Here is a 24,927-nt window from a genome sequence, read left to right as displayed (position 1 = left end):
TGTTTTTATCATGTTTTGTTGCCTATTAGCGTTTTATTTATTTTTTAACGAATTGTACGGTGTCCTTGGGTGTCATGAAAGGCGCCTAAAAATAAAATGTGTTATTATTATTATTAAAACACAGTGATATGAGAACACATTGTGACCTCTCTCTCTCTGCTTTGATCTCACAGGGAACCTCCTGTCTGACCTGGACTCCTTACAGTTTTTCTCGGGGGTCATGACTCCAGAGATGGTGTTTCCCACCGTCCACGACGCTGCGCTGAGCTGCCAACGCTCACATCCAGCGTTTGCTCCGACCAAAGCTAAAACACCTCAGATCCACGTCGAGTGACGGCAGATACTGTACCCAGCTAGCATTGGGAGAAACCGCTGATAGCCAAGGTGGATGTTTTGCCATCTGATGAAGCACTTTAGTCTGACTTTATGCTGCATAGAGCAACGTTCTGCTTTTAGCCAATCAGGAAAGTAGTTTCCAGCTGACATTCCTCCAGCCTTATTCCTCTCTGGGATTGTTTAAGAAGTCTTTGGGAGAGTAAGCCGCTGCTGCCATAAGACCTTGTTCTAGTGATGGAAACTGCCTCATCCTGCTGGTATCAAATGTTACTGAGAAGTTGTGTTTTGATAGATTTACGAGTATTTAAATGCTGTATTGTGTCATATTTAAACCAGCAAAAACACTATCATGTTTGTTAAGTAGTATTGTGCGTTGTTATTTAAAGGATACAGGATGCCTTAAATGTTACCATCATGTGGTTATTTTGTAAACATGTCACGTACACTCAATTCTGGAATAAACTTTATTTTGAAGTGAACAAGAATGAGAACAGAAAGGACAGCTTCTTTTGACAGTAAAAAGCCAGCGACACACACACACACACTTAGTTGTAGGTCATGTATCTGGGGGTGGCGCTGAACTTGGCGTAGGACTTGATGACCTTGTTGACGGCCTCCAGGAAGTCTTTCTCCGTGGCGATCTTCCTGCGGGCTCTGATGGCGAACATGCCGGCCTCCGTGCACACACTGCGGATCTCAGCGCCTGGAAACAACACACACACCACATCAGACACTGCTGACACAACAACCGCCAGGACAATCAAGATGAAGTGTACAAGTTCAGGCTGTCATTTTAGCTGCATTACCTTTGAGGAGACATTATAAAGATAAGAGACACCTTTTGCAACCGTCTGATTGGTCTATATATTAGCCTGCATACTTCATTTGACCAACACACACACAATGCCTTTACTCTGCATTACGTAACACCTGCAGGTCCACATTAAGATCTTTAGAACAAGGTTTTGATGTCAAAAAAGGTCTTTCAACAATTGAGTTTAGAAGATTTAAGTTATTTGGATGCAAGTGATTTTTATTATGCACTTACAATTAGATAGAGTTAAATTGCGATAATCTAAGCAGGAAAAGTCATGAAAATATGTTTGTAAGCTGTCAATAATAGTACTTCCGTACCCATTATATACACCTTTTACTATTTTCATTGGACAGTGACACAATTATGTTACAGTGCCCCCTTGTGGCCACACATCATATAGTATTAGTAACTAGTAGTCCTTATTCAAAACCAGCTAAATAAGCAACTAAATGTGAGAAAGGGACCTTGTGTTCATGTGTTTTCTGCATCAATATAGCACACCGAGTAATTTATATCTTCAATTGGCTACATTAAGCTTCAACACTGATAGCAGACCCACATCAAAAGTAGCACATTTTACCATTTAACACATTTCAGTGATTCTCAGAACAGGAAGTGAGGAGAAACTAACGTAAACAGAGGTACAGGAAGAAGTTGGGGACGGGATATATAGTGTGAGGGGTCTTTTATAGGAGAGAATTGAGAGAACAGATGTTGGTTAGTTGCTGTGAGTCTTACCGGTGCTGTTGGGACAGAGGCGGGCGAGCAGCTCGAAGCGAATGTCTCTCTCCACACTCATAGAGCGAGCGTGGATCTTGAAGATGTGTGTGCGACCCTGAAATGTAAAAACAAACAGAGGTGAGGATTGGGGTTTAGCAGAGGTGGGAAGTAGTGCAGTACAAATACTTTGTTATTCTACTTAAAGGTCACCTATCATGCTATTTTTAGGCAATAGCATAGGTCTCAGATATATAAAAAAAACATGTCTATTAAGTGTTTTGCTCAAAATACCAAACAGATCACCCATTCTAGCCATGCCTCATATCCCTCTATTTCACTTCCTGTTTCAAAAGTGCTGATTTGGGGTATAAAGCTTTAAAAAAAAAAGAAGAATTGATACAAAATACAAAAGGAGGGGTCTGAGCTCATGCGGGACCCGGCAGCTACTGTCTAAACTAAATACTGCCGTGATGAAACGCCATATCATGGATTATCAAGGATTCTCTCTGAAACAGTATGGAGCTCAAAGGCTTTCTCTCTTGCCGGTTATACCACAAGGTGAGTTCCTTTTTATTTCCTGCTTCTTCACACACATGCTCTCCAGTACAGGTTAGCTCTGAGTGTTAGCGATGCTAATGTAAACACCGACCATATTACGTCCAAAACAGTCGGGCATTGTTTCTGATAGCAACGTTTCTGATAGGGCCGTGGGTCCACATTTCAGATATTACGTCATATCGGACGCAAATCTGGATCAGCTCCGTTGTAGCCCCGTTTTTAGAGATTTGGGTACGGAGGAAAAGAGAGGGTTTTATTTTCTGACGCTGCGTGAGTTCCCTGACACACCGGGGACACATGTTTATGTATAGAAGACATCACAAAGTGTATTTTTCATGATAGGTCCCCTTTAAGTACATGTTTCTGGTATCAGTACTTTACTCCACTACTTATTTTTCTGACGACTTTTTACTTTGACTTCTTACTTTTTGAACACAAATACCTGTACTTTCTACTTCTCACATGTTGAACACAAATACCTGTACTTTCTACTTCTTACATGTTGAACACAAATACCTGTACTTTCTACTTCTTACATGTTGAACACAAATACCTGTACTTTCTACTTCTTACATGTTGAACACAAATACCTGTACTTTCTACTTCTTACATGTTGAACACAAATACCTGTACTTTCTACTTCTTACATGTTGAACACAAATACCTGTACTTTCTACTTCTTACATGTTGAACCCAAATACCTGTACTTTCTACTTCTTACATGTTGAACACAAATACCTGTACTTTCTACTTCTTACATGTTGAACACAAATACCTGTACTTTCTACTTCTTACATGTTGAACCCAAATACCTGTACTTTCTACTTCTCACATTTCCCAAACAGGCTGGTTCCTTTAGTTTGAATGTGTGTTTGGTGGCGTGATCATTATTATTTAGAGTCATTGCGTGCCTATTGATTTGAACACGATCCGTGTATCCATCATTTCCTGGTCTTCTCTAAAGAAGAGGGACCAATGAAAACGTTGTCATGTTGCCGTTGTTCAGCATGGAAACATTCATTAGCTAACAATGACATTATTGTTCTATTAATATAAAGGGAGGTCAGGTACTCTTTAAACAGCTGCTAGTTATGGGTACTTTTTACTGAAGTACATTTCAAAGCCCTCTTTACTTTGACTTGAGTAAAGAAGTTTAGTCAGTACTTCTACTTTCACCAGAGTATTTTTAAACACGAGTATCTGTACTTCTACTTGAGGAAAGGATGCGTGTACTTCTGCCCTCTCTGGGGTTTATTAATGAAACTGGGACTAATCACGTCGTACAGATTTATGAGAGTGTATCTGTGGAGCCTGCACTCACCTCCAGGTCCGGCAGGCTGAACTCGATCTTCCGGTCCAGACGTCCGGGTCTCATCAGCGCCGGGTCCAAGGTGTCCGGCCTGTTGGTGGCCATCAGAACCTTGATGTTTCCTCGCGGGTCGAAGCCGTCCAGCTGGTTGATGAGCTCCAGCATCGTCCTCTGGACCTCGTTGTCTCCACCGGCTCCGTCGTCAAAACGAGCGCCTGGCAGAGAGGGGGGGGGGGTTACAGGTTAATGTGGAAGATTGTGTTGATACGTTTGTTTTTTTATTAAATGTAAATGCTTTGTACAGTAGTTTATTCATCCTAAATTGGGACATTGATCAGTCACAGCAGCGTTGTTTGAAGTCATAGCAAATTAATTAAAGATATTTATGAATAGATACAAATACAAAGTAAACAAATGGTAAATATGTACATATCCATAAGCCGCTTTCACACCAAGTACTTTGCCGTACTTAGTGCCAGCTCTTAGTTCCCAGCACTTAGTTCCCCCATGGAGCTAAAGACCAGATCGCGTTCACACCGGAATAAGTTCCCTGAGGGAAGATTAGGCAAATGAAGCCGCTGACGTCACTTCTTCTTCTTCTGTTTTGGGTTTACTGGCAAGCCGCAAACAACTTCACGGCGTATACTGCCACCGGAAGTCCCCGGAGTTGGGGACTGGCTTCAGTAGAAGCTGCTGGGACTCCCAGCAGCTTCTACTGAAGCCTTCAGAGTAAATCGCCAGAACGCCGACACCTCCTCATCTCCACCGCTCCCATGTTTTTTTTTGTGTTGCAAGTTATTCTCTCTCCGTTGGTGCGCTGGGCTAATGCTAATGCTAATAATGCTAATGCCAGCAAATATAATGGCGGCTTCACAAAACATTTTCAGAGTTTTACGGGGCGTGGTTTGCAATCCGCCCAGCCAATCAGAAATTGGTACTTTTTTCTCCCCAGGAAAGTCCCACCTCTCTAGCAGGGACTAAAAAGGGGGTAAAAGTTCTCATGAACTAAGTTCTCTTTTTGGTGTGAACGCAAAATTCCAGGCACTATCTGAACTAAACGGGAAAAGTACGGGTTAAAGTACTCCGGTGTGAACGCGCCTATAGTAGAAAAGAAATATATAAAGTATCTAAACAATACACAATAATAATATAAATATAAAGGATAAAGGGAACTCTATAATAGACCAATCCACTACAGAAACATATAGAACGGGTATTTTATACATTAAAAAAGTGTGTATATAGCAATTTTTAAAAGGTATATCTACATTGAAATTAGAACCTATGAGGTAGTGTAAGTAAAATATGTGGAAACTGTTCAGGGTTTTAGAAAGGGAGAAACTAAAAAACTATTATAAATGATATGGCACTCTACTCTGAGATCAGAATCTTTAGTCTTTTGAAATATATATTTTGGTGTTGCCCTGATGTGAGAGCAGTTTAAGCTTTTAGGAAAGGATTGCAACACTGACATGTAAAATGTGCAGTAAAATTAATTCTCCTATAAAAACGTTTGGACAGTTGAGAGCCTCACCTCCAATGGCGTCAATTTCATCGAAGAAGATCAGACAGGCCTTCTTAGTCCTGGCCATCTCAAACAGTTCACGCACCATCCTGGCTCCCTACACACACACACACAATCGTTTATATTTGTTAGAAAAATATCACTCGTCACCGGCTTGAGCTTCAATCTCAGGATCCATGTATCTGTGATCCTCTCCAGAATGGAAGTAGTCATCACATACAGAGCATCAACTAGTTCCTGAACAGTGTCCTTCACATGCTGATATCCAAGAGAGGGAGTTACACAGTCACAAGATGGAGGAATAGAAAGCAGTATTCAATGTTTACTGCAGATTAGCTCCACGTCAGAAATGAGCATGCTTGTCATATGTCTATCTCCATAGAGGCTGAATCATCATGTTAATCACATAGCTATCATATGCCTCACACAGTCCTGATGCTCTTCTAGGTAATCATACATCCTGTCATGTACTCAGCTACAGTTGGGATACCTTTGTTATCATGTTACTCTCATATTGGAAGAGGACGTTCACTATTTTCATTCAATATTCACGATCAAACAGCTGTTATTCCCCGCCTGGTGTCCCTCTGTAATCACTCACCTCTCCCACATACTTCTGCACCAGCTCGGAGCCGATGACTCTGATGAAGCAGGCGTCGGTCCGGTTGGCCACGGCTCGGGCACAAAGAGTCTTTCCGGTGCCGGGGGGCCCGAACAGAAGCACACCTTTCGGGGGCTCGATACCCAGATTGACAAACCTCTCGGGCTGGTGAGCAGAGGAGAGGGAAACAGGAAGATCAACGAATCTGCAGACACTTGCATAGTCTACGATACGATATTACTTTGTCAGATCGAGTCTGTACTTTTTTTTATTGCATTAATCATTATGAACAGAACCGAAGTGTGACAGCATGTCTTGTTTATTAGAATCACTGCAAAAACTGTTGAACGGTGTTCCTGAAAAGCTCTGGTGTTGATTTATCTGTGGGATGTCTTCCTTTGTGAACACTCACATGCAGCAGGGGGGTCTCCACCACTTCTCTCAGCTTCTCAATCTGCTCCTTACATCCACCGACATCACTGTAGGTCACATCGGGCTTCTCCTCCACCTACAACATGAGAATACAGTTAATGCTACAGCTCGTTGTGAAACATTGCACACTTTTATGCAATTCTCACGACTAAGCCGAGTCAAAAATGGCGACAAATATGTGACTAAAATGAGCAGATCCATACCTGCATCATGGTGACAGTTGGGTCGATCTTAGGAGGCAGAGGGATGTGGATCTGGTACTTGTTTCTGTCAACACTGGAAGGACAGAAGGGACAAGACATTTAGAAGATTGTTACACAAGACATTTTCAATTTCTAAGCAATATTTGAGACATATAAACGTACCCCACTCTCATGCCCTCCTCAATGTCAGTGGGAGCCACCTGGTCGCTCAGGTCGACCACAAACTTGGCGAACTGTTTGACGTTGATGATGTATTTGGGGTCCTCAGAGTCGGCGTTGATGATCTTGGTGCATCTGGTAAAACGATACGAAGGAAATGTATAAAACGGGATCTATACAGAGGCATTGATTGAGAGATAGAGAGTAAGAACAAGTGGGCTGTTATGGATGAAGCCCTCTGAGCATTTTGGAGTTTGTTGAGTCGAGATACATAGCAGAAAAACATCCACAACCAAAACGATTGCCCTAGTTTTTGCCACAATGCTATAACTAATTCAAAGTTGCTCTGGTTGATTTTTGTAGACCTTTAAACCAGACTTTTACACATGCATTGATGGAGAGATCAGTCAAGTTGTATTCACCTCGCAACCTGCAGCGGCTGTTCGCTCTGCAGAGTCTGTTTGTCTGCAGCCAGATCCCAGAGTGCAGGAGGAGCCAGGCCTGTGTCCGACTCCTTGATGCCTGTCAAAGCCAAACAACACAACAGCAAATTCAGACATATTTCAGCATTCAATCACAAAATCTTAAGCCAGCAGCTGAGAAAACGTAAGTATAGTAACATGTTTTAGTCTTAAGCATTACATTACATGTCATTTGTTAGACGCTTTTATCCAAAGCGAATTACATACATTCAGTACTGTGGGCAATCCCCACAGGAGCAATTTGGGGTGAAGTGTCTTGCCCAGGGACACAACGACATGCTGACTGCAGTGGGACTCGAACTTGCTACCCCCTGATTCGAAGTCCATCATACTACCACTGAGCCACAGCCTCCTGCATATTTATGTTTTTGATCACCCACCTGTGAGCTCGTTGATCTTCTTGAGCAGCTGCTGGATGTCATCTTCAACTTGTTTGATCTGTCTGGAGTAGGTGCTTTGTCCCTGATGATCAACAGCAAGCACCACATTAGACAACATACATATAATAACAATCAAAGTGAACTTTATTGTCAATTTCTCACAGACAGGGAGATCGAGAGGCTGTTTCTCACCATCCCAAAGTATACAAATATATAAACACACCTGTACACCCACTTATATATACACACATTAAGAGGTATACATACAAAAGGGTTAGGGTTAGGCTACTATGACAGTAAAAATATACACAGTAGTGCAAATGACCTCCCACAGCTTTCCAAGTAGAACAAGTGTCTGGTGCTGGATGTGGATATAACCAATTTCACATTTAAAACTAATGTGCTTCACTGTATCTCCCGGTGTACTTACATATGTTTTCAGCAGAGCAATGTCTCCTTCATCCAAAGCTGTTGAGAAATAAACAACAATAATGAGTTTGCATTCTGACAACACCGGTCGTTGGGCCGTTAGCACTCTTATCTATCTGAGCAATAACATTTTATTAACTAACATTTACACAACATATACTAACTCCTTCCTACTATAAACAGAGTACATTATATACAAACCAAAAATAGGCTAATAAAGGCATTCGTAAAAAAAGTAGCACCACATTTCACGAGAATAGCTAACGTTAGCATGAAGCTAATCGACGTTTCTTTACAGGAAAGAACTGAATGTTTTTAATAATTCATATATTATTAGGATTACATCTGATAGGTGCGTCATCTTTCTCCGGTTCCTTGGTCTTTCTTTGAGAGTCTCCCAAGTAGTCCGGCATGTTAAATGTGAGATTAAAGTGTCTCCTAGAAAAAGAAGCTGCTTCTTCAACAGCTAAAAACGGTACGATTACACAGCAGGTTTCTGACTTCCGGTTCTTTCTGCCAGTCACCGGAAATACAGGTCGGACATTTATTGATGAAGCACCACCAATAACGTAATACATATTTAAATCACATAAATGATACTTTTATAATTGAAGGTAATACATATTAAATAATCAAATGATATCAATGATTTTCTAGTGAAAACGCGCTGTTTTTCTATAAACATGAATAATTTTCACATACTGTACCTACATATTGCACCCTACGTTACTTGAATATGGGTCTTTTTTACTGAGAAAAGGTATATATTGTTTTTAAATGTTTAATCTGTACTGTTCATCTTTATTTGTATTTTATTCTATTCATGCTTTGACAAAATAAATCCCCAATTTCGGATAAATCAAATATTTGTGTGAAAGCGGAACTAAAGTTACGTAGGAACCATTATCCCCCTACACGGAGTTATTGAGCACATGACGTCACGGCTCGTTTTTTCGGCACCAGGAGGCCCATGTGGTGTTTTAATGAGCGACCACCAACTCCAGCACTTTGAACACTTTCACCTGATTATATTTGCACCTGAATGCTCTTCTAGTTCATACTTTCTAAGATGTTGTTAACAGCGCTGGACGGAGATGAGACGGCTGTTTTTAAAGCCGCTGTCGGTGAGTACCGGGAGGCCGGAGGGGGTGAACGTTAGCCGGCTAAAGAAGCTACAATGCTGGGCATGGAGGCTCTAACACGCAGCTAAACATAGATACAAATCAGAATACCTTTATTAGTCCCAAAGAGGGGACATTAACACTTTTAAATCAAAGAGACAATAACGATAGAGACAGAATTAAAAACTGTATTTAGTAAACTGCCATGTAGACACATGTAAAAAATGTAGAAAGTAATGAATTAGCTCCAGGATGACTGTACTAAATACTATAATGGATACTTTATTATGTCAAATGGGGAATTATTTTGTAACAGCAGCAGTGTTGTTAATCATTACACTATCTAACAATGTTTAAAAGGTACAAATACAACAAAGCAAGCAAGTATATACAAATTCTCAATTGAAAGGACTTGTATCACTATAGTATCTAAATAATACACAATATTTAGAAATTATTGAATACATTGAATACTCTACGATATATAATCTCACTGATATACATACGTATATAGAAATGTAGTAGTAGTGCTAGAATTAGTGGTGGTAGTATTAGTACTAGTATAGTACAGATATCAGAGTACCTGTATTACTGCCACAAAGGGCACAAATTAAGAGGCACAAATATTAATTAAGAGGCTAGCTTAAAATATGAAAGATAAAAACTGAAATTACACAAACTACAATTAACAAAAAGGTGGACAACCAAAAGTACCAGTTACAATATTTGTTAGGCATCTCAGTGTCAATTCGTCAAGATCCTAATATGTGTATATATATTACTTTAATTGGCATTAAAACAACTTAACATCCTGTTGGGGCTCCATATAGGTGTTCAGATGAGAATCAGGTGTCTCTCCTTTCTGTCCCACCCTCAGTCTTTACCAAATAGTGCTGACATGTTTGAATTGTTAACTCTATTTTAGTCCCATCCATAGCATATGTCAGTGTCTATTCTTCAAGATCCTCATGTGTTTATATTAAAATCAGCATTAGGACAAATCTAATATCCTGTTGAGGCTCCATATTTGTTTCCATATTTATTTTTAGCTCGTATTATTCTGTATATAGTTCCCTTTTCCTGCACATTATTCTTGCCTCATTCTCATTTATGTCTACTCTGTTTCTTCTTATACGATTATTATTGTTTTTTAATTTGTTTTATTGTTTTGAGAATCGGAATTGGTGTCATTACCAATTAGGTTTACACTTACGAGTGGTACATGTGGTGCATACAAAGACCCACTGTAATATATTACACTTTTAGTTTTAAGGCTATTGTAACAAATAAAGACAATATGTACACAAAATATAATTATGTGAGGATCTGAGTACAGTCAAATCTAATAAAATATGACTATAACTGGAGAGCTGTGCAGATTTTAAAGAGGTAGTGTGGAGCAGACATTTGCAACGTGCAAATGTACAGTTTTAAATATAACGAGATACTGTTCGCATGATTTGCATTAATGTGATTCATAATGTTTTTATGGTGTTGATAAAAAGTCAGGGGTCCAGTAGCAGACGGATTTATGACAGATGGTTTTAAGTCATATATATATATATATATATATATATATATATATATATATATATATATATATATATATATATATATATATATATATATATATATATTATTTCTGTTCGAGGAGCCTGGGACTTCAGATTTCCATATCTACACTATAGCTGTACCTATGACACATAATAATAATCTTTGTTTGTATAGCACCTTTCATACAACAAGTGCAGTCCAAAGTGCTTACCATAGACATTTCACAGAACATTGTTATCACACAGAATACAGATACCAGTAAAAGACATAAAAAATAACATAGAGTAGACATATGTAAAAAATACATTTAGATTGCTACACTTGCTAGCCTGTTCCACTCTTCGTTTCTGAATGCCAGGAGTGGAACAGGCGAGCAAGTGTGCAGGTGTGCGTCATATGAGAGGCCCCGTCTTACATTTTCCGCCACAGATTTGGGGAAATTTGTCCGTGCGCAAAGCATTGTGGGGATTTTAAGACCGCGGAGTCTACACATGTGCAGCCTCGAAATTTCTCGCTACGAAGTACGCCGGGCTCGGTAGAATTCCAAGTATGCTGGACATTGGAACAGTCCTTCGGCGGCACTCGATGACGTAGTATGCTTGAAATAGTGGCTCTGGAGCAGCTTTACTCGACATTGAGAAACACCCATGTCCTACCCAAGCCCCCAGGAAGTGCGCCGGACTCTGTGCCCAACATTCGTTGTGTCCAAACGGCGGTACTGCAATTTCCGTATCAGTCCGTGACGTCACCCGGCCCAAAACAACTTTTTCCCATTGACTAACATTGGGAAAGAGACGTCTGTAAATCGGTGGATAATTTGTTTTAAACTAAATAAACTACCCAGTATGAACTATTTTATAGCCCTTATTAGAATCATTAGGTCCTTAAAGTTGTAAAATGCACTAAAAGCCGAATCTAGATTTATTTTCTGTCTCCATTCATTCTACTGAGCCGAGAGTGGGAGCTCGGGGGGCGGGGCTTAAGGGGCGCATGCTCTGTGAGCGCACATACGGGTTCTTCTGCTCTGGCAGCTAGGCATGATGGGTAATCTGTGATGTTTCGCTCTCTCAAAAGTTGGGCCATTTTGACTTCATGCGCCAATGAGCAGCTCTCATAGGAAAGAACGAGACCCCGCCTCCGACGCTGTATCCAGTTCTTATTATACATCCATGGGTCTACCAAGGAAGCGTCCTCGACATTGAGAAACACCCCAGGAGTTTGCTTCCTAAAAGGCTAAATTGTACAAAATGTGTTATGAGTTTTTAAACGCCTCTGAACTCAAGTGAAGTTGTCAGGAATCAGTGTTCTCTGCTCTGTGTCCTCAGCCTCGGTGCAGATCCAGGTGGAGCCGGTGGGCCGCTGGTTCGAGGCGTACATCAAGAGGAGGAACAGGACCGCTTCGGCCTCTTTCCAGGAGCTGGAGGAGGAGCAGCAGTCCTCAGAGGAGTCGGAGGACGAGGAGTTCGTGCTGCAGGAATACCCCATGCTGCGGACCCTCGACCCCAAAGACTGGAAGGTAAAGATCCAAAGTGTGTGTGTGTGTGTGTGTGGTGTGTGTGTGTGTGTGTGTGTGTGTGTGTGTGGGTGTGTGTGTGTGTGTGTGTGTGTGTGTGTGTGTGATGTGTGTGTGTGTGTGTGTGTGTGTGTGTGTGTGTGTGTGTGTGTGTGTGTGTGTGTGTGTGTGTGTGTGTGTGTGTGTGTGTGTGTGTGTGTGTGTGTGTGTGTGTGTGTGTGTGTGTGTGTGTGTGTGTGTGTGTGTGTGTGTGTGTGTGTGTGTGTGTGTGTGTGTGTGTGTGTGTGTGTGTGTGTGTGTGTGTGTGTGTGTGTGTGTGTTTTATAAATTAAACTCAACTCATTATAACTTTGTTTGTCAGAATCAAGATCACTATTGTGTCCTCGGGCTTCCTCACTTGAGGTACAAAGCCACGCAGAAACAGATCAAAACCGCCCGTGAGTATATATATTATTCCTCCAATGGATCCTTTTATTAGATTTCCAGTCAATAGTGTTATTGACTCTCTGCTCATTCAACAGACAAAGGGATTGTGTTGAAGCACCATCCTGACAAGAGGAAAGCTGCAGGAGAGCAGATTGGAGAGGGAGACAACGACTACTTCACCTGTATAACTAAAGGTATACAACACTAAAGCCCCGGACACACCAAGACGATTTTGGCCATCAATGGGCGTCAGGCCGACGATGAGCGTCGACACGCCCTACTCAGATTGGTGTGTCCCGCACCGTCGTGTCTTTTCAGCCGTGCCGACACCTTTTCGGACGAAAACCCACCGATTCTACATGTCGGCCAAATAAATCACTCTGATTGGCTGTTCAGCTTAGCGAATCAGTGCATGAGAAGCAAAACGGAAGTGAGGGACCCAAACAAACTATTAAGAAGGCAAATCTGAGGTTTCATTTAACGACACAGGTTGGGGAAAGCCCCATGAGCTTCTCGCTGTAGAGTGAAAATGGAACGCACACGCTATTTGTTGTTTGTTTATATCACGGTCATGTTCTGTACCTGTTACCTTTTCAATGAGGTTAAAATAGCTCCAAAATGTATAAAGAAAACAACATTTCTTAACGTCTTTGCCGAGGCTGATAGCTCAAATATATCTAATTAGTTTAAGCATATATTATGGCCGATAAATAGAAAGAGTGAGGCTGTCCTCTACTGAAGAAATTCTCAATTAACTAACACATACATTAGTTCCAATCCAACTTTATTTATGAAACACTTTAAAACCTTCTGTACAGAGAAATACCTTTCTTAACGATTTGCAGAGGCTGATGGCTCAAATATATCTAATTAATTCAAGCATATATTATGGCCAATAAATAGTGTGTGTTCTTAATTAACTAACACATCAATTAGTTTCGCGGATACAAGCGGCCGAGATGGGTTTTCTCCGCAGGGTGGCTGGCGTCTCCCTCAGGGATAAGGTGAGAGGTTCAGTCATCAGGGAGGGACTCGGAGTTGAACCGCTCCTCCTTCGCGTCGATAGGAGCCAGTTGAGGTGGTTCGGGCACCTAGTAAGGATGCCACCTGGGCTCCTCTCTAGGGACGTGTTCCAGGCACGTCCAGCTGGGAAGAGACCGAGGGGTAGACCTAGGACCAGGTGGAGGGATTATATCTCTTCGCTGGCCTGGGAGCGCCTTGGGATCCCCCAGTCAGAGCTGGTTGATGTGGGGAAAGGAACGTTTGGGGCTCTCTGCTGGAACTGATACCTCCGCGACCCGACCACGGATAAGCGGGAGAAGATGGATGGATCAATTAGTTCCAATCCAATTCTATTTATAAACCACTTTAAAACCTCCTGACCAAAGTGCTGTACAGAGGAATACAAAATCACACCGTGCAGCTCACAAAATAAATTAAGCTAAGATAAGAACACAAGTAAAAACAACAGCCATATAGCAAAAACAATGTTCAATTTCAAAGCACTACCATCTACAGGGTGCAGAACGCAAGGAGAAGACATTGGTTTTAAGACGAGACATATAATAATAATACTACGTGTTATTTATATAGCGCTTTTCCTGGTGCTCAAAGCGCTTTACGAGCAAGTAAAGACATAACAACAAAAGTATATATATATATATATATATATATATATATATATATATATATATATATAGGGGGCTCCACAGTTTAGGGGCGGCAGCAGCGAAAGCATGGCCCCCCTTTTGTGCTTTAGCTTTGTTCTGGAAACAATCAGGAGGTGATCAGCTGACCTGAATAAAGGCGAGTGGGGGTGTAGCAGCTCAGAGAGGTAGCGTGGGGGCCATTGAAGAGTTTTAAAATGCTTACATGTATCAAAAGGAACTATGAAACTACCACCCAGTAATCCTGCAAAAGAACCAATTCAATGAATTTGTATTCCAGTGAGTAAATAAGAACACTTGGTCAGCAATTTTGTATCACAGGAAATGGGAAATGCAAAGATATTCCATGTTAAAAGAATCAAAAACAAAACCAATGTCCTCATGTTTTGCATATGGAGTTATAGCATATGGGAAGGGCCACAAGTTAAGAGACTGTCCTGGACTGAAGGACAAGTTAAACAAGAAAGAAAGTGAGAGCTAAACATTTCAGATGTGTGTATCTCACACTGCATTGGGACTTTCATTCATGTTCCTATGCTTTTTAAATTAGTGTGTTTTTAAGGTCGCATTCACACCAGCCTTGTAGAGTCCGGTTGAATCGAACCCTGGTGCGTTTACCCGCTTGGTGTGGTTCGTTTGGGTTGGTGTGAACGCAGTCCGAGACCTCTGAAGTGAACTAAACAACCGGACTCTGCTCCGCCTAAAAGAGGTGGTCTTGGAGCGCTTGCTAGTGAACTCTGGAGCGGATCATCGCTGGTGTGAACGCAGTCCGCACCAAAACATAGGAAGTGTAGTATTTACGCGTCACAAGAACGCGGGTGTCTTCAAAATCTTTAGCGAAAGACTCTTTCCCTAAAGATTTTTGAAGACATCCGCGCTTGTTTAGTTAAAGAGTGAAGCAGAATGAAGTGTTGAACAGTGTCGTAACAGTAAAAATGCTCCGTCAACTATACATAAAAGTCAGAGCCACCTGTCGTCTGTGAAACCTCCTCCTGACTGCAGAACGTCTCTCATTATGTGTTATTATTTTTTTAACGGACGTTGTCTGATTACATAATCATATGCGCGGGCCGCTATAGTCTGTTGACCTCCAGATTAACAGCAGCATGAAAATAACCTGCCGATGCTCCATGGCGGAGGCTCCGGTAGAAATTGTCGGGATTTGTGTTTTTACCCCCTTAATGTCTGACCAATGGTTGAACAGCATTTCCGTGCACATGACTTGCGTTTAAAGTTTATAGTCCGTTTGAGTTTTGGCCGTGTGAACGCAAACCGAACCTTCTGAAAAATGTAACAATGTAACAAACTGTCGTCTGGTGCGCACCTGAAAACGGACTATTAGGTGTGAATGCGACCTAAATGTCATTTCATAATATGTTTCTTAATGTCTTTCATTTTCGTAAAGCACTTTGAATTGCCTTGTGTTGAAATGTGCAATATAATTAAACTTGCCTTGCCTTGAAGAAACTCTGGTTGTTAATCAGCTCTCACTCATTACTTGATCGTCGTAAATTCACTGTTTCTCTTTCCCGTGTTTCTCTTTTTAACCCCCAGCTATTGAGATCCTGTCGGACCCGGTGAAGAGGAGAGCGTTCGACAGCGTAGACCCCACCTTCGATAACACCGTGCCTTCAAAGAACGAAGGCAAAGAGAACTTTACTGAAGTGTATGCTCCCGTTTTTGAGAGAAATGCAAGATGGACCTCCAAAAAGCACGTGCCCAAGCTGGGGACCATGGAGTCCACTTTCGAAGAAGTCGATAATTTTTACTCTTTTTGGTGAGTAGGGAACGTTTAATCTGCCGCCTTGTTGGAAGAAACGTTGATTTTTATAAGGGGTTGTTTTCTGTAACGTGTAGAATAATCAGATTTATCAGTTATTGGTGAACATATCCAAAAGTATACAGAGTATGATCTAATCCGCTTACCCTTTACTCAACCCCCATATTCCCAAATATACAAAAATACAACACGATCAACGCTCTTAAAAATATATATATATCCACAGTCAGGGGTTTTCCTATAAAGCTATAGTATGAGCTGATACTGCGGCGCTGATCTTGTTTATAAGATATGTCAATTATCACGAGAACATAGCCGCTTTCACACCAAGTACTTTCCCAGCACTTAGTTCCCAGCACTTAGTTCCCAGCACTTAGTTCCCAGCACTTAGTTCCCCCATGGAACTAAAGAGCAGATCGCGTTCACACCGGAATAAGTCCCTGAGGGAGGATTAGGCAAATGAAGCCGCTGACGTCACTTCTTCTTCTTCTGTTTTGGGTTTACTGGCAGGCCGCAAACCACTTCACGGCGTATACTGCCACCCGAAGTCCCCGGCCGGAAGTTCCCGGAGTTGGGGACTGGCTTCAGTAGAAGCTGCTGGGACTCCCAGCAGCTTCTACTGAAGCCTTCAGAGTAAATCGCCAGAACGCCGACACCTCCTCATCTCCACCGCTCCCATGTTTTCTTTTGTGTTGCCATAAGTTAGTCTCTCTGCGTTGGTGCGCTGGGCTAATGCTAATGCTAATAATGCGAATGCCAGCAAATACAATGGCGGCTTCACAAAACTTTTCAGAGTTTTACGGGGCGTGGTTTGCAATCCGCCCAGCCAATCAGAAATTGGAACTTTTTTCTCCCCAGGATAGTACCTGCTCTCTAGCAGGGACTGAAAAGGGGGTAAAATTTCTCATGAACTAAATACTCTTTTTGGTGTGAACGCAAAATCCCAGGAACTATCGGAACTAAACGGGAAAAGTACTCTGGTGTGAAAGCGCCTCATGACACCCGTATACAAGATGGCGGGACGGACGTAAACAACAACAACAACGTGACGTCGGTGCTCCGTAAAAACGAAGCCGTCTCAGCCGTCTGATGCTCTTTTTGACACCATTGTCATTTTTTTTGAGTAATTATACAGTTTTTGACGAACAGAAATATAGTTTTCTGGCATCACTTTAACATTTTACGGCGAGTTGATCTCTTAATATGTAAACATTTTGACATTTAGTCACAGAAGCGTAACGGTTAAAGGAGATTCATTTCTAAAATTGATCAATTATTATATTAGCAGAACATGTTAAAGTGCTTAATCCTTTCCTTTGTCATTGAAAATAGGAGGAATAAAGGGTTCAAGTAAATCTATTTCGATACCGGATTAATAATAAGAAACTTTATTTATATAGTCGATTTTAAACGGTTACAAAGTGCTTTTGCATTTAATCAGTAGACATTTAAATACAAAGAATGAAAATTAACTATACACCTTTTATAAAACAAAGGAAGTAGAACAGATATTATTAAACACAGAGATAAAAACAGATTAAATTAATCAAAAATAAATGCAAATGCCAACATTTCAGAAACTGATCGCAGTGTCAGAACAGATGCATTCATGTTCAGTATTTACTTAGTGTCAGAACAGATGCATTCATGTTCAGTATTTACTTAGTGTCAGAACAGATGCATTCATGTTCAGTATTTATTTAGTGTCAGAACAGATGCATTCATGTTCAGTATTTACTTAGTGTCAGAACAGATGCATTCATGTTCAGTATTTACTTAGTGTCAGAACAGATGCATTCATGTTCAGTATTTACTTAGTGTCTGAACAGATGCATTCATGTTCAGTATTTATTTAGTGTCAGAACAGATGCATTCATGTTCAGTATTTACTTAGTGTCAGAACAGATGCATTCATGTTCAGTATTTATTTAGTGTCAGAACAGAAACATTTATCCGTGTCAAAAATAAAAACTACAGAAGATCAGTGTGTGTAAACTTGTTTTTGTCCATTTCCTTTTTAAGGTACAACTTCGATTCATGGAGGGAATTCTCATACCTCGATGAGGAGGAAAAGGATAAGGCTGAGTGGTGAGCAGCGACCCAACGTACCGATGCACATCCTGAGTTATAGATTTAAATATCTGACGGGTGTTTTTATCTGTATTCCCTGCAGTCGAGACGAGAGGCGGTGGATCGAAAAGCAGAATCGAGGTTCCAGAGCCGTGAGGAAGAAGGAGGAGATGAACAGAATGCGAAACCTAGTTGGTACAGTCTCACACTGCAAGACACAACCAAAATACCACCACCACTACTATGGAGAAAACCCCCCCCAATAACTCTTCTGAATGTTAGTGAGACTCATGTGTTGTTCGTTGCTTCGCTGCAGATTCTGCCTACAGCCTTGACCCGAGAATAAAGAAATTCAAAGATGAGGAGAAAGCCAGGAAGGAGGCGGAGAAAAAGGCCAAAGTTGAAGCCAAGAAGAGAGAGCAGGAGGAGAAGGAGCGGGTAAGAGTCTTTCATTTTAAACCATCACACACAATTAAAGTAGACAGGTGTATATCAGTATGTTGTGTCTCTACTTTAAAGAGTCCTCTCCTGCTGATGTTCAGGTGTATATCAGTATGTAGTGTCTCTACTTTAAAGAGTCCTCTCCTGCTGATGTTCAGGTGTATATCAGTATGTAGTGTCTCTACTTTAAAGAGTCCTCTCCTGCTGATGTTCAGGTGTATATCAGTATGTAGTGTCTCTACTTTAAAGAGTCCTCTCCTGCTGATGTTCAGGTGTATATCAGTATGTAGTGTCTCTACTTTAAAGAGTCCTCTCCTGCTGATGTTCAGGTGTATATCAGTATGTAGTGTCTCTACTTTAAAGAGTCCTCTCCTGCTGATGTTCAGGTGTATATCAGTATGTAGTGTCTCTACTTTAAAGAGTCCTCTCCTGCTGATGTTCAGGTGTATATCAGTATGTAGTGTCTCTACTTTAAAGAGTCCTCTCCTGCTGATGTTCAGGTGTATATCAGTATGTAGTGTCTCTACTTTAAAGAGTCCTCTCCTGCTGATGTTCAGGTGTATATCAGTATGTAGTGTCTCTACTTTAAAGAGTCCTCTCCTGCTGATGTTCAGGTGTATATCAGTATGTAGTGTCTCTACTTTAAAGAGTCCTCTCCTGCTGATGTTCAGGTGTATATCAGTATGTAGTGTCTCTACTTTAAAGAGTCCTCTCCTGCTGAGGTTCAGGTGTATATCAGTATTTAGTGTCTCTACTTTAAAGAGTCCTCTCCTGCTGATGTTCAGGTGTATATCAGTATGTAGTTTCTCTACTTTAAAGAGTCCTCTCCTGCTGAGGTTCAGGTGTATATCAGTATTTAGTGTCTCTACTTTAAAGAGTCCTCTCCTGCTGATGTGGGGAAACATTAGGGCCCCTTTAAATGAGTATGTGATGACAAGTGTCTCATCAGTCAGTTTCCTGTGTGTTTTCAGGCCCGGCAGGCGGAGATAGATGCGGCCCGTTTGGCGAAGGAGAAGGAGGAAGAGGAGGCCAGGCAGGTGGCTCAGCTGGCCAAGAAGGAGAAGGAGATCCAGAAGAAGGCCATCAAGAAGGAGAGGCAGAAACTCAGGACTTCCTGCAAGGTTTGTGCTCAGAAAAAAAGCATCTCTGGACACTTTCTAACCTTCAGCAGTAAGAGTGCTTTGTTTAATCTCGTCTACTCACTCCACAGACCTGGAATTACTTCACTGAGGAGGAATCTGACAGTGTGAAGATGATGGAGGAGGTGGAGAAGCTCTGTGATCGCCTCGAGCTGACCAGGTACAGTCAAATACAACATCTTCAGGTGGAGGAATTTGAATGTTTTCATGTAGTTTTATCTCCTCTTATCACAAATCTGTGTTTCCAGCCTGCAGTCCCTGAATGAGATCCTGGCGCTGGGCTCCAGAGAGGACAGCAAGGTGGCCGTGGTGAAGCAGGTAAAAAGAAATCAAGATTATTCATGGCCTTTCCCCTTTTTATTTCATAGCTAATATAGAAAGATGCTGTTTGTAAAGCCCTCTTAACCTTTGTGTTGTCTTTCAGTCAACTGTGCAACTTTTGCCCTCTGTCGTTTGAACTGTTTGTAAACAGGGTGTCCTCGGGGTCTTAAAAAGTATTAAAAGTTGATACCCTTAATTTTCGCTAAATTGATTTATTAAAAAGTATTAAAAGGCATTTTCCAAGGTATTACATTTTGTAGCTTGTTTCCAATAAGTATAGAAATAGTCCAAAGAGGTTGTATTCTACAGTCTGCCTGAATGTAATCATTGCGTAGGTGTGTAGTGTGATTCTGTGTAGTTTATTTATGGCATCCCGTTGGATTTGACGTCATCTGAACAGGACATCGCACGCTCACTGCTTGATAGCGCGCGAAGGTCCGTTTACGCCGGTTGTTAAACAACATCGTTATGGGGAAATGCAAGTCTGCGTCCAAATGGTTGGAAGATAAGGAGGAAGGACAATCAATACTGTATATAGTCAATGTGAGGTGAAGTGTGTCGCCAATGTAACCGGTTAAAACTCAAAGTGGGGATGAGGTCTTAAAATGTATGGAAAGGGTCTTAAAAAAGGTCTTAAAAGGTTTTACATCTGACTTCAGGATTCCTGCATATACCCTGGTAAAGCTGATCCCATAAATCAATACACATACAACCTCTTTATTAAACGAAAAAAATGAGTTGGCTGATTTTGGAGTGTTTACTTGGAAGTTATTTGAGGATGCTAAATGGATTTCTCTGAATATATCGAGGATTAAAAAACTAATGTCACAACAGGACTTAGAAAAGCTTGTCCATGCTTTTATTTTCAGTAGACTCGACTACTGCAATAGTGTCTTCACAGGGCTGACAACAAAATCCATCAGAACGCTGCAGCTGATTCAGAACGCTGCTGCACGTGTCCTCACTAACACTAAAAGAGTGGATCACATCAGTCCGGTTCTGAAATCTTTACATTGGCTTCCAGTCGGCCAAAGAATTGATTTTAAAGTACTATTGCTAGTTTTTAAATCATTACATGGTTTAGGACCAAAGTATATTGATGAACTCCTACACAATTACGAGCGATCAAGGTGCCTCAGGTCTTCTGGGACGGGTCTGCTATCGGTTCCGAGAGTAACAACAAAACATGGAGAGGCAGCATTTAGCTGTTATGCCCCGACACTCTGGAACAAAACTACCCAAATCATGCACGTCCGCAGAAACGCTTACTATTTTTAAATCGAGACTAAAAACATATCTCTTTGCCGCTGTTTTTAATTGAGCTGCTCATATTCGAACTACAGTATGCCTTTTAAACATGTATTGTATACCTGTGGTGTTTATTTTAATTATTTTATTATCTTTGCTTTGTAATGCCTGTTGTAAAATGCCATTATATAATGTGCTTTTACTGTATTTATTCATAAAAAGTCTTTTAATTTGTTTTGTAAAGCACTTTGAATTGTCGCGTACAGAAAAGTGCTATATAAATAAACTTGCCTTGCCTTCTGGCAATTTCAGGATCGAAAATGGCAGTTTTTAACAGAAAGTGGCCATATTTGTACTGTTGGTGGACTGATTTTGATTAATTTTGGGTTGATTTTAAAGTTTTAGGGGACCCACAACTGCCATTTTTTTTTATCCTTAACGTGTCAGAAATTGATTCAGCATCTTCAATAACCCTTAAAACCACGCCAAAATTGTCCAAATCAGCCAAGCTATTTTGTAAGCTATTGTCTGCATATGCTAATTAATACAACTTAAGCTAATTGTACAAATTCCCCAACATATGCAAGTTATCATCCGGCAGTTTCTATGTGCTGGGGACCCGTACTCTACATTTCTATCATAAAACTTTGGGGTATTCAACATTTCCGGGTTCACAGTGCTGGTAAACAGACTATCATTCAATGAGAGTAGTGATCTTTTGTTTTCTTCTGAAGTTTTTCTTGTGACAACTAGATGAAATGACCCCTTATTCTGACATAACAACATCTAGAAACGTGTCACATTTAACCCCAGGAAAACGGGGAAGTTAAGTGTGTTGTGTTCTTTTGTTAGAAGTAAATATATTGATTTTATTTCTTACAATTGTGTGTGTGTTTCTCCCCCCTCAGGTCCAGGAGGTGAACGCCCAGCTGCAGAGGGAGAAGGAGGCGGAGGTTCAGCAGCGGCAGCCGACCCGCTCTGATCACGCCAGCGCAGGAGGAGGAGGAGGGTCGGGGGGGAAGGGCTTCAACGAGGAAGACCTCCAGATGCTCATCAAGGCCGTCAACCTGTTTCCTGCTGGGACCAACGCCAGGTACACACAAGTTCCCATCAGCAAAAACACGTGGGTTTGCTATCCTGGCTCCAAAATGGTGGAATGAGCTCCCCATTGACATCAGGACAGCAGAAAGCTTACACATCTTCCGGGGCAGACTGAAAACTCATCTCTTTCGACTCCACTTCGAGCAATACAATTACTAACAAAGCACTTATATACTAATAAAGGACTGGCTTATCTAAAGCCAGTTGAGTAGCACTTGTAATGTTGTGGCTCAATGAAACCTGATGTACTTATATGATTCTGTTTTCTTCAAGTTTGTATCTTCTTGGTCGAATGCACTTATTGTAAACATTCAGACATAACCAGAGATGGCAAAAGTACACACATCCTTTACTCAAGTAGAAGTACAGATACTGGTGTTTAAAAATACTCTGGTGAAAGTAGAAGTACTGACTAAACTTCTTTACTCAAGTAAAAGTAAAGAGGGCTTTGAAATGTACTTCAGTAAAAAGTACCCATAACTAGCAGCTGTTTTAAAGAGTACCTGACCTCCCTTTATATTAATAGAACAATAATGTCATTGTTAGCTAATGAATGTTTCCATGCTGAACAACGGCAACATGACAACGTTTTCATTGGTCCCTCTTCTTTAGAGAAGACCAGGAAATGATGGATACACGGATCGTGTTCAAATCAATAGGCACGCAATGACTCTAAATAATAATGATCACGCCACCAGACACACATTCAAACTAAAGGAACCAGCCTGTTTGGAAAATGTGAGAAGTAGAAAGTACAGGTATTTGTGTTCAACATGTAAGAAGTAGAAAGTACAGGTATTTGTGTTCAACATGTAAGAAGTAGAAAGTACAGGTATTTGTGTTCAACATGTAAGAAGTAGAAAGTACAGGTATTTGTGTTCAACATGTAAGAAGTAGAAAGTACAGGTATTTGTGTTCAACATGTAAGAAGTAGAAAGTACAGGTATTTGTGTTCAACATGTAAGAAGTAGAAAGTACAGGTATTTGTGTTCAAAATGTAAGAAGTAGAAAGTACAGGTATTTGTGTTAGAAATGTAAGAAGTAGAAAGTACAGGTATTTGTGTTCAACATGTAAGAAGTAGAAAGTCCAGGTATTTGTGTTCAAAATGTAAGAAGTAGAAAGTACAGGTATTTGTGTTCAACATGTAAGAAGTAGAAAGTCCAGGTATTTGTGTTCAAAATGTAAGAAGTAGAAAGTACAGGTATTTGTGTTCAACATGTAAGAAGTAGAAAGTACAGGTATTTGTGTTCAACATGTAAGAAGTAGAAAGTACAGGTATTTGTGTTCAACATGTAAGAAGTAGAAAGTACAGGTATGTGTGTTCAAAATGTAAGAAGTAGAAAGTACAGGTATTTGTGTTCAAAATGTAAGAAGTAGAAAGTACAGGTATTTGGGTTCAAAATGTAAGAAGTAGAAAGTACAGGTATTTGGGTTCAAAATGTAAGAAGTAGAAAGTTCAGGTATTTGTGTTCAACATGTAAGAAGTCAAAGTAAAAAGTCATCAGAAAAAGAATTGGATACTTAAAGACCAACTCACATTTGAGTTTTTATTTTCTTTCCAGGTGGGAAGTTATTGCCGACTACATGAACCTTCACTCCACCAGCGGCACGAAGAGGACGGCGAAGGACGTCATCATCAAAGCCAAGAGTCTACAACGGCTAGGTGAGATCAGAAATGAAAAACAATAACAACATTATTTATGCCGCTTGCTTCAATCTAGCATCAGGGCCGTACCACTCAGTTTACAGTCATGTTTAAATGAACTGAGATTAACTGTAACTTTTATTTCCACAGACCCCAAGCAGAAAGACGATACCAACAGGAAGGCGTTTGAAAAGTTTAATAAGGAGCACTCTGTCGTCGCTGCCACCATCGACAACGCTCAGCCCTCAGAGAGATTCGACAGTGAGTAAATCTGTAACGACACACAAACCAGACTGTCGTATGTGATTCATTTATCCAGTGGTTCCCAACCTTTTTCAGTCAGGCCCTCCTTGTGTACCGTAATTGGAAATATTTTCGAGCCCCCCCCGTAACCCGGTTCCCACCGAGATTGGTAGAATACATTTTATATAGTTGTACACACATTACATTTTCTGTGCTAATACAGGGTTCCGGCGAGGTCTTAAATTTGATAATCTGAATTTAAGGCCTTAAAAAGGTCTTAAATATGACCAAAAATATAAGAAAGGTCTTAAATATGATTTAGAAGGTCTTAAAAATGATGGGATTTGAAAGGTACTTCTGTGTTGAGATCGCGTCTAAATGTGTTTTGGGGGAAATGTCCGGGCTGCAAAGTAACCAGTACGGTGAGAGCCTTTCAGTTCCCCCCCAAACTATTTGTATTGAAATAAATCAACATGGAACCAGTAATCACTAACTTTGTTTCCCCCGGCCCCTTATCGGAGAACACCCAGCTAGTAACCTAGCAACCAAGCTTCAGCTAGCGGCAGTCAGAAATTAGGTATCTTCGATTCTACTTCCAAATAAATATGAGGAAGTGTAAGTTCAACCGTATTTGGTTGGGAAAACATCGAATTTAGTGCTTGGTTGAAACCAGTGGAGGGGAACGTGTTTGAAGCCCTAAAAGCGG

The 24,927-nt window shown here is 40.9% G+C and overlaps 3 protein-coding genes across 5 annotated transcripts in view; 2 read left to right on the top strand and 1 right to left on the bottom strand.

The window, feature by feature from the left end:
- The window catches only part of slc26a5 (solute carrier family 26 member 5), a 31,215-nt gene extending 30,400 nt beyond the window's left edge, over positions 1-815 (top strand). For all 3 annotated transcript variants that reach the window (XM_034131532.1, XM_034131531.1, XM_034131533.1), the window contains exon 18: positions 174-815. In XM_034131532.1, coding sequence (XP_033987423.1) covers positions 174-334 — 161 coding nt within the window. In that variant the 3' untranslated portion in view covers positions 335-815. The remainder of the gene's footprint in view (positions 1-173) is intronic.
- Positions 787-8,452, bottom strand: psmc2 (proteasome 26S subunit, ATPase 2). The gene is made up of 12 exons (XM_034131534.1): positions 8,295-8,452; positions 7,953-7,990; positions 7,523-7,604; positions 7,083-7,182; positions 6,664-6,795; positions 6,502-6,574; positions 6,279-6,374; positions 5,867-6,031; positions 5,275-5,362; positions 3,753-3,955; positions 1,892-1,988; positions 787-1,039 (listed from the first exon to the last, which is right to left on the bottom strand). The coding sequence occupies exons 1-12, from the start codon at positions 8,362-8,364 to the stop codon at positions 882-884; spliced, it is 1,302 nt and encodes a 433-aa protein (XP_033987425.1). The 5' UTR covers positions 8,365-8,452; the 3' UTR covers positions 787-881.
- A 376-nt stretch (positions 8,453-8,828) lies between these two features.
- The window catches only part of dnajc2 (DnaJ (Hsp40) homolog, subfamily C, member 2), an 18,345-nt gene continuing 2,246 nt past the window's right edge, over positions 8,829-24,927 (top strand). Inside the window, exons 1-14 of the mRNA XM_034131529.1 lie at positions 8,829-9,075; positions 11,952-12,142; positions 12,501-12,576; positions 12,661-12,759; positions 15,787-16,009; positions 18,035-18,100; positions 18,186-18,277; positions 18,399-18,520; positions 19,495-19,644; positions 19,734-19,822; positions 19,911-19,980; positions 22,140-22,324; positions 23,896-23,996; positions 24,129-24,239. Coding sequence (XP_033987420.1) covers positions 9,021-9,075; positions 11,952-12,142; positions 12,501-12,576; positions 12,661-12,759; positions 15,787-16,009; positions 18,035-18,100; positions 18,186-18,277; positions 18,399-18,520; positions 19,495-19,644; positions 19,734-19,822; positions 19,911-19,980; positions 22,140-22,324; positions 23,896-23,996; positions 24,129-24,239 — 1,630 coding nt within the window. The 5' untranslated portion in view covers positions 8,829-9,020. The remainder of the gene's footprint in view (positions 9,076-11,951; positions 12,143-12,500; positions 12,577-12,660; positions 12,760-15,786; positions 16,010-18,034; positions 18,101-18,185; positions 18,278-18,398; positions 18,521-19,494; positions 19,645-19,733; positions 19,823-19,910; positions 19,981-22,139; positions 22,325-23,895; positions 23,997-24,128; positions 24,240-24,927) is intronic.

This window comes from Trematomus bernacchii, unplaced genomic scaffold, assembly GCF_902827165.1.
Source record: "Trematomus bernacchii unplaced genomic scaffold, fTreBer1.1, whole genome shotgun sequence".
Taxonomy (NCBI): Eukaryota; Metazoa; Chordata; class Actinopteri; order Perciformes; family Nototheniidae; genus Trematomus; species Trematomus bernacchii.
This window is presented reverse-complemented; position numbering and strand designations above follow the sequence as displayed.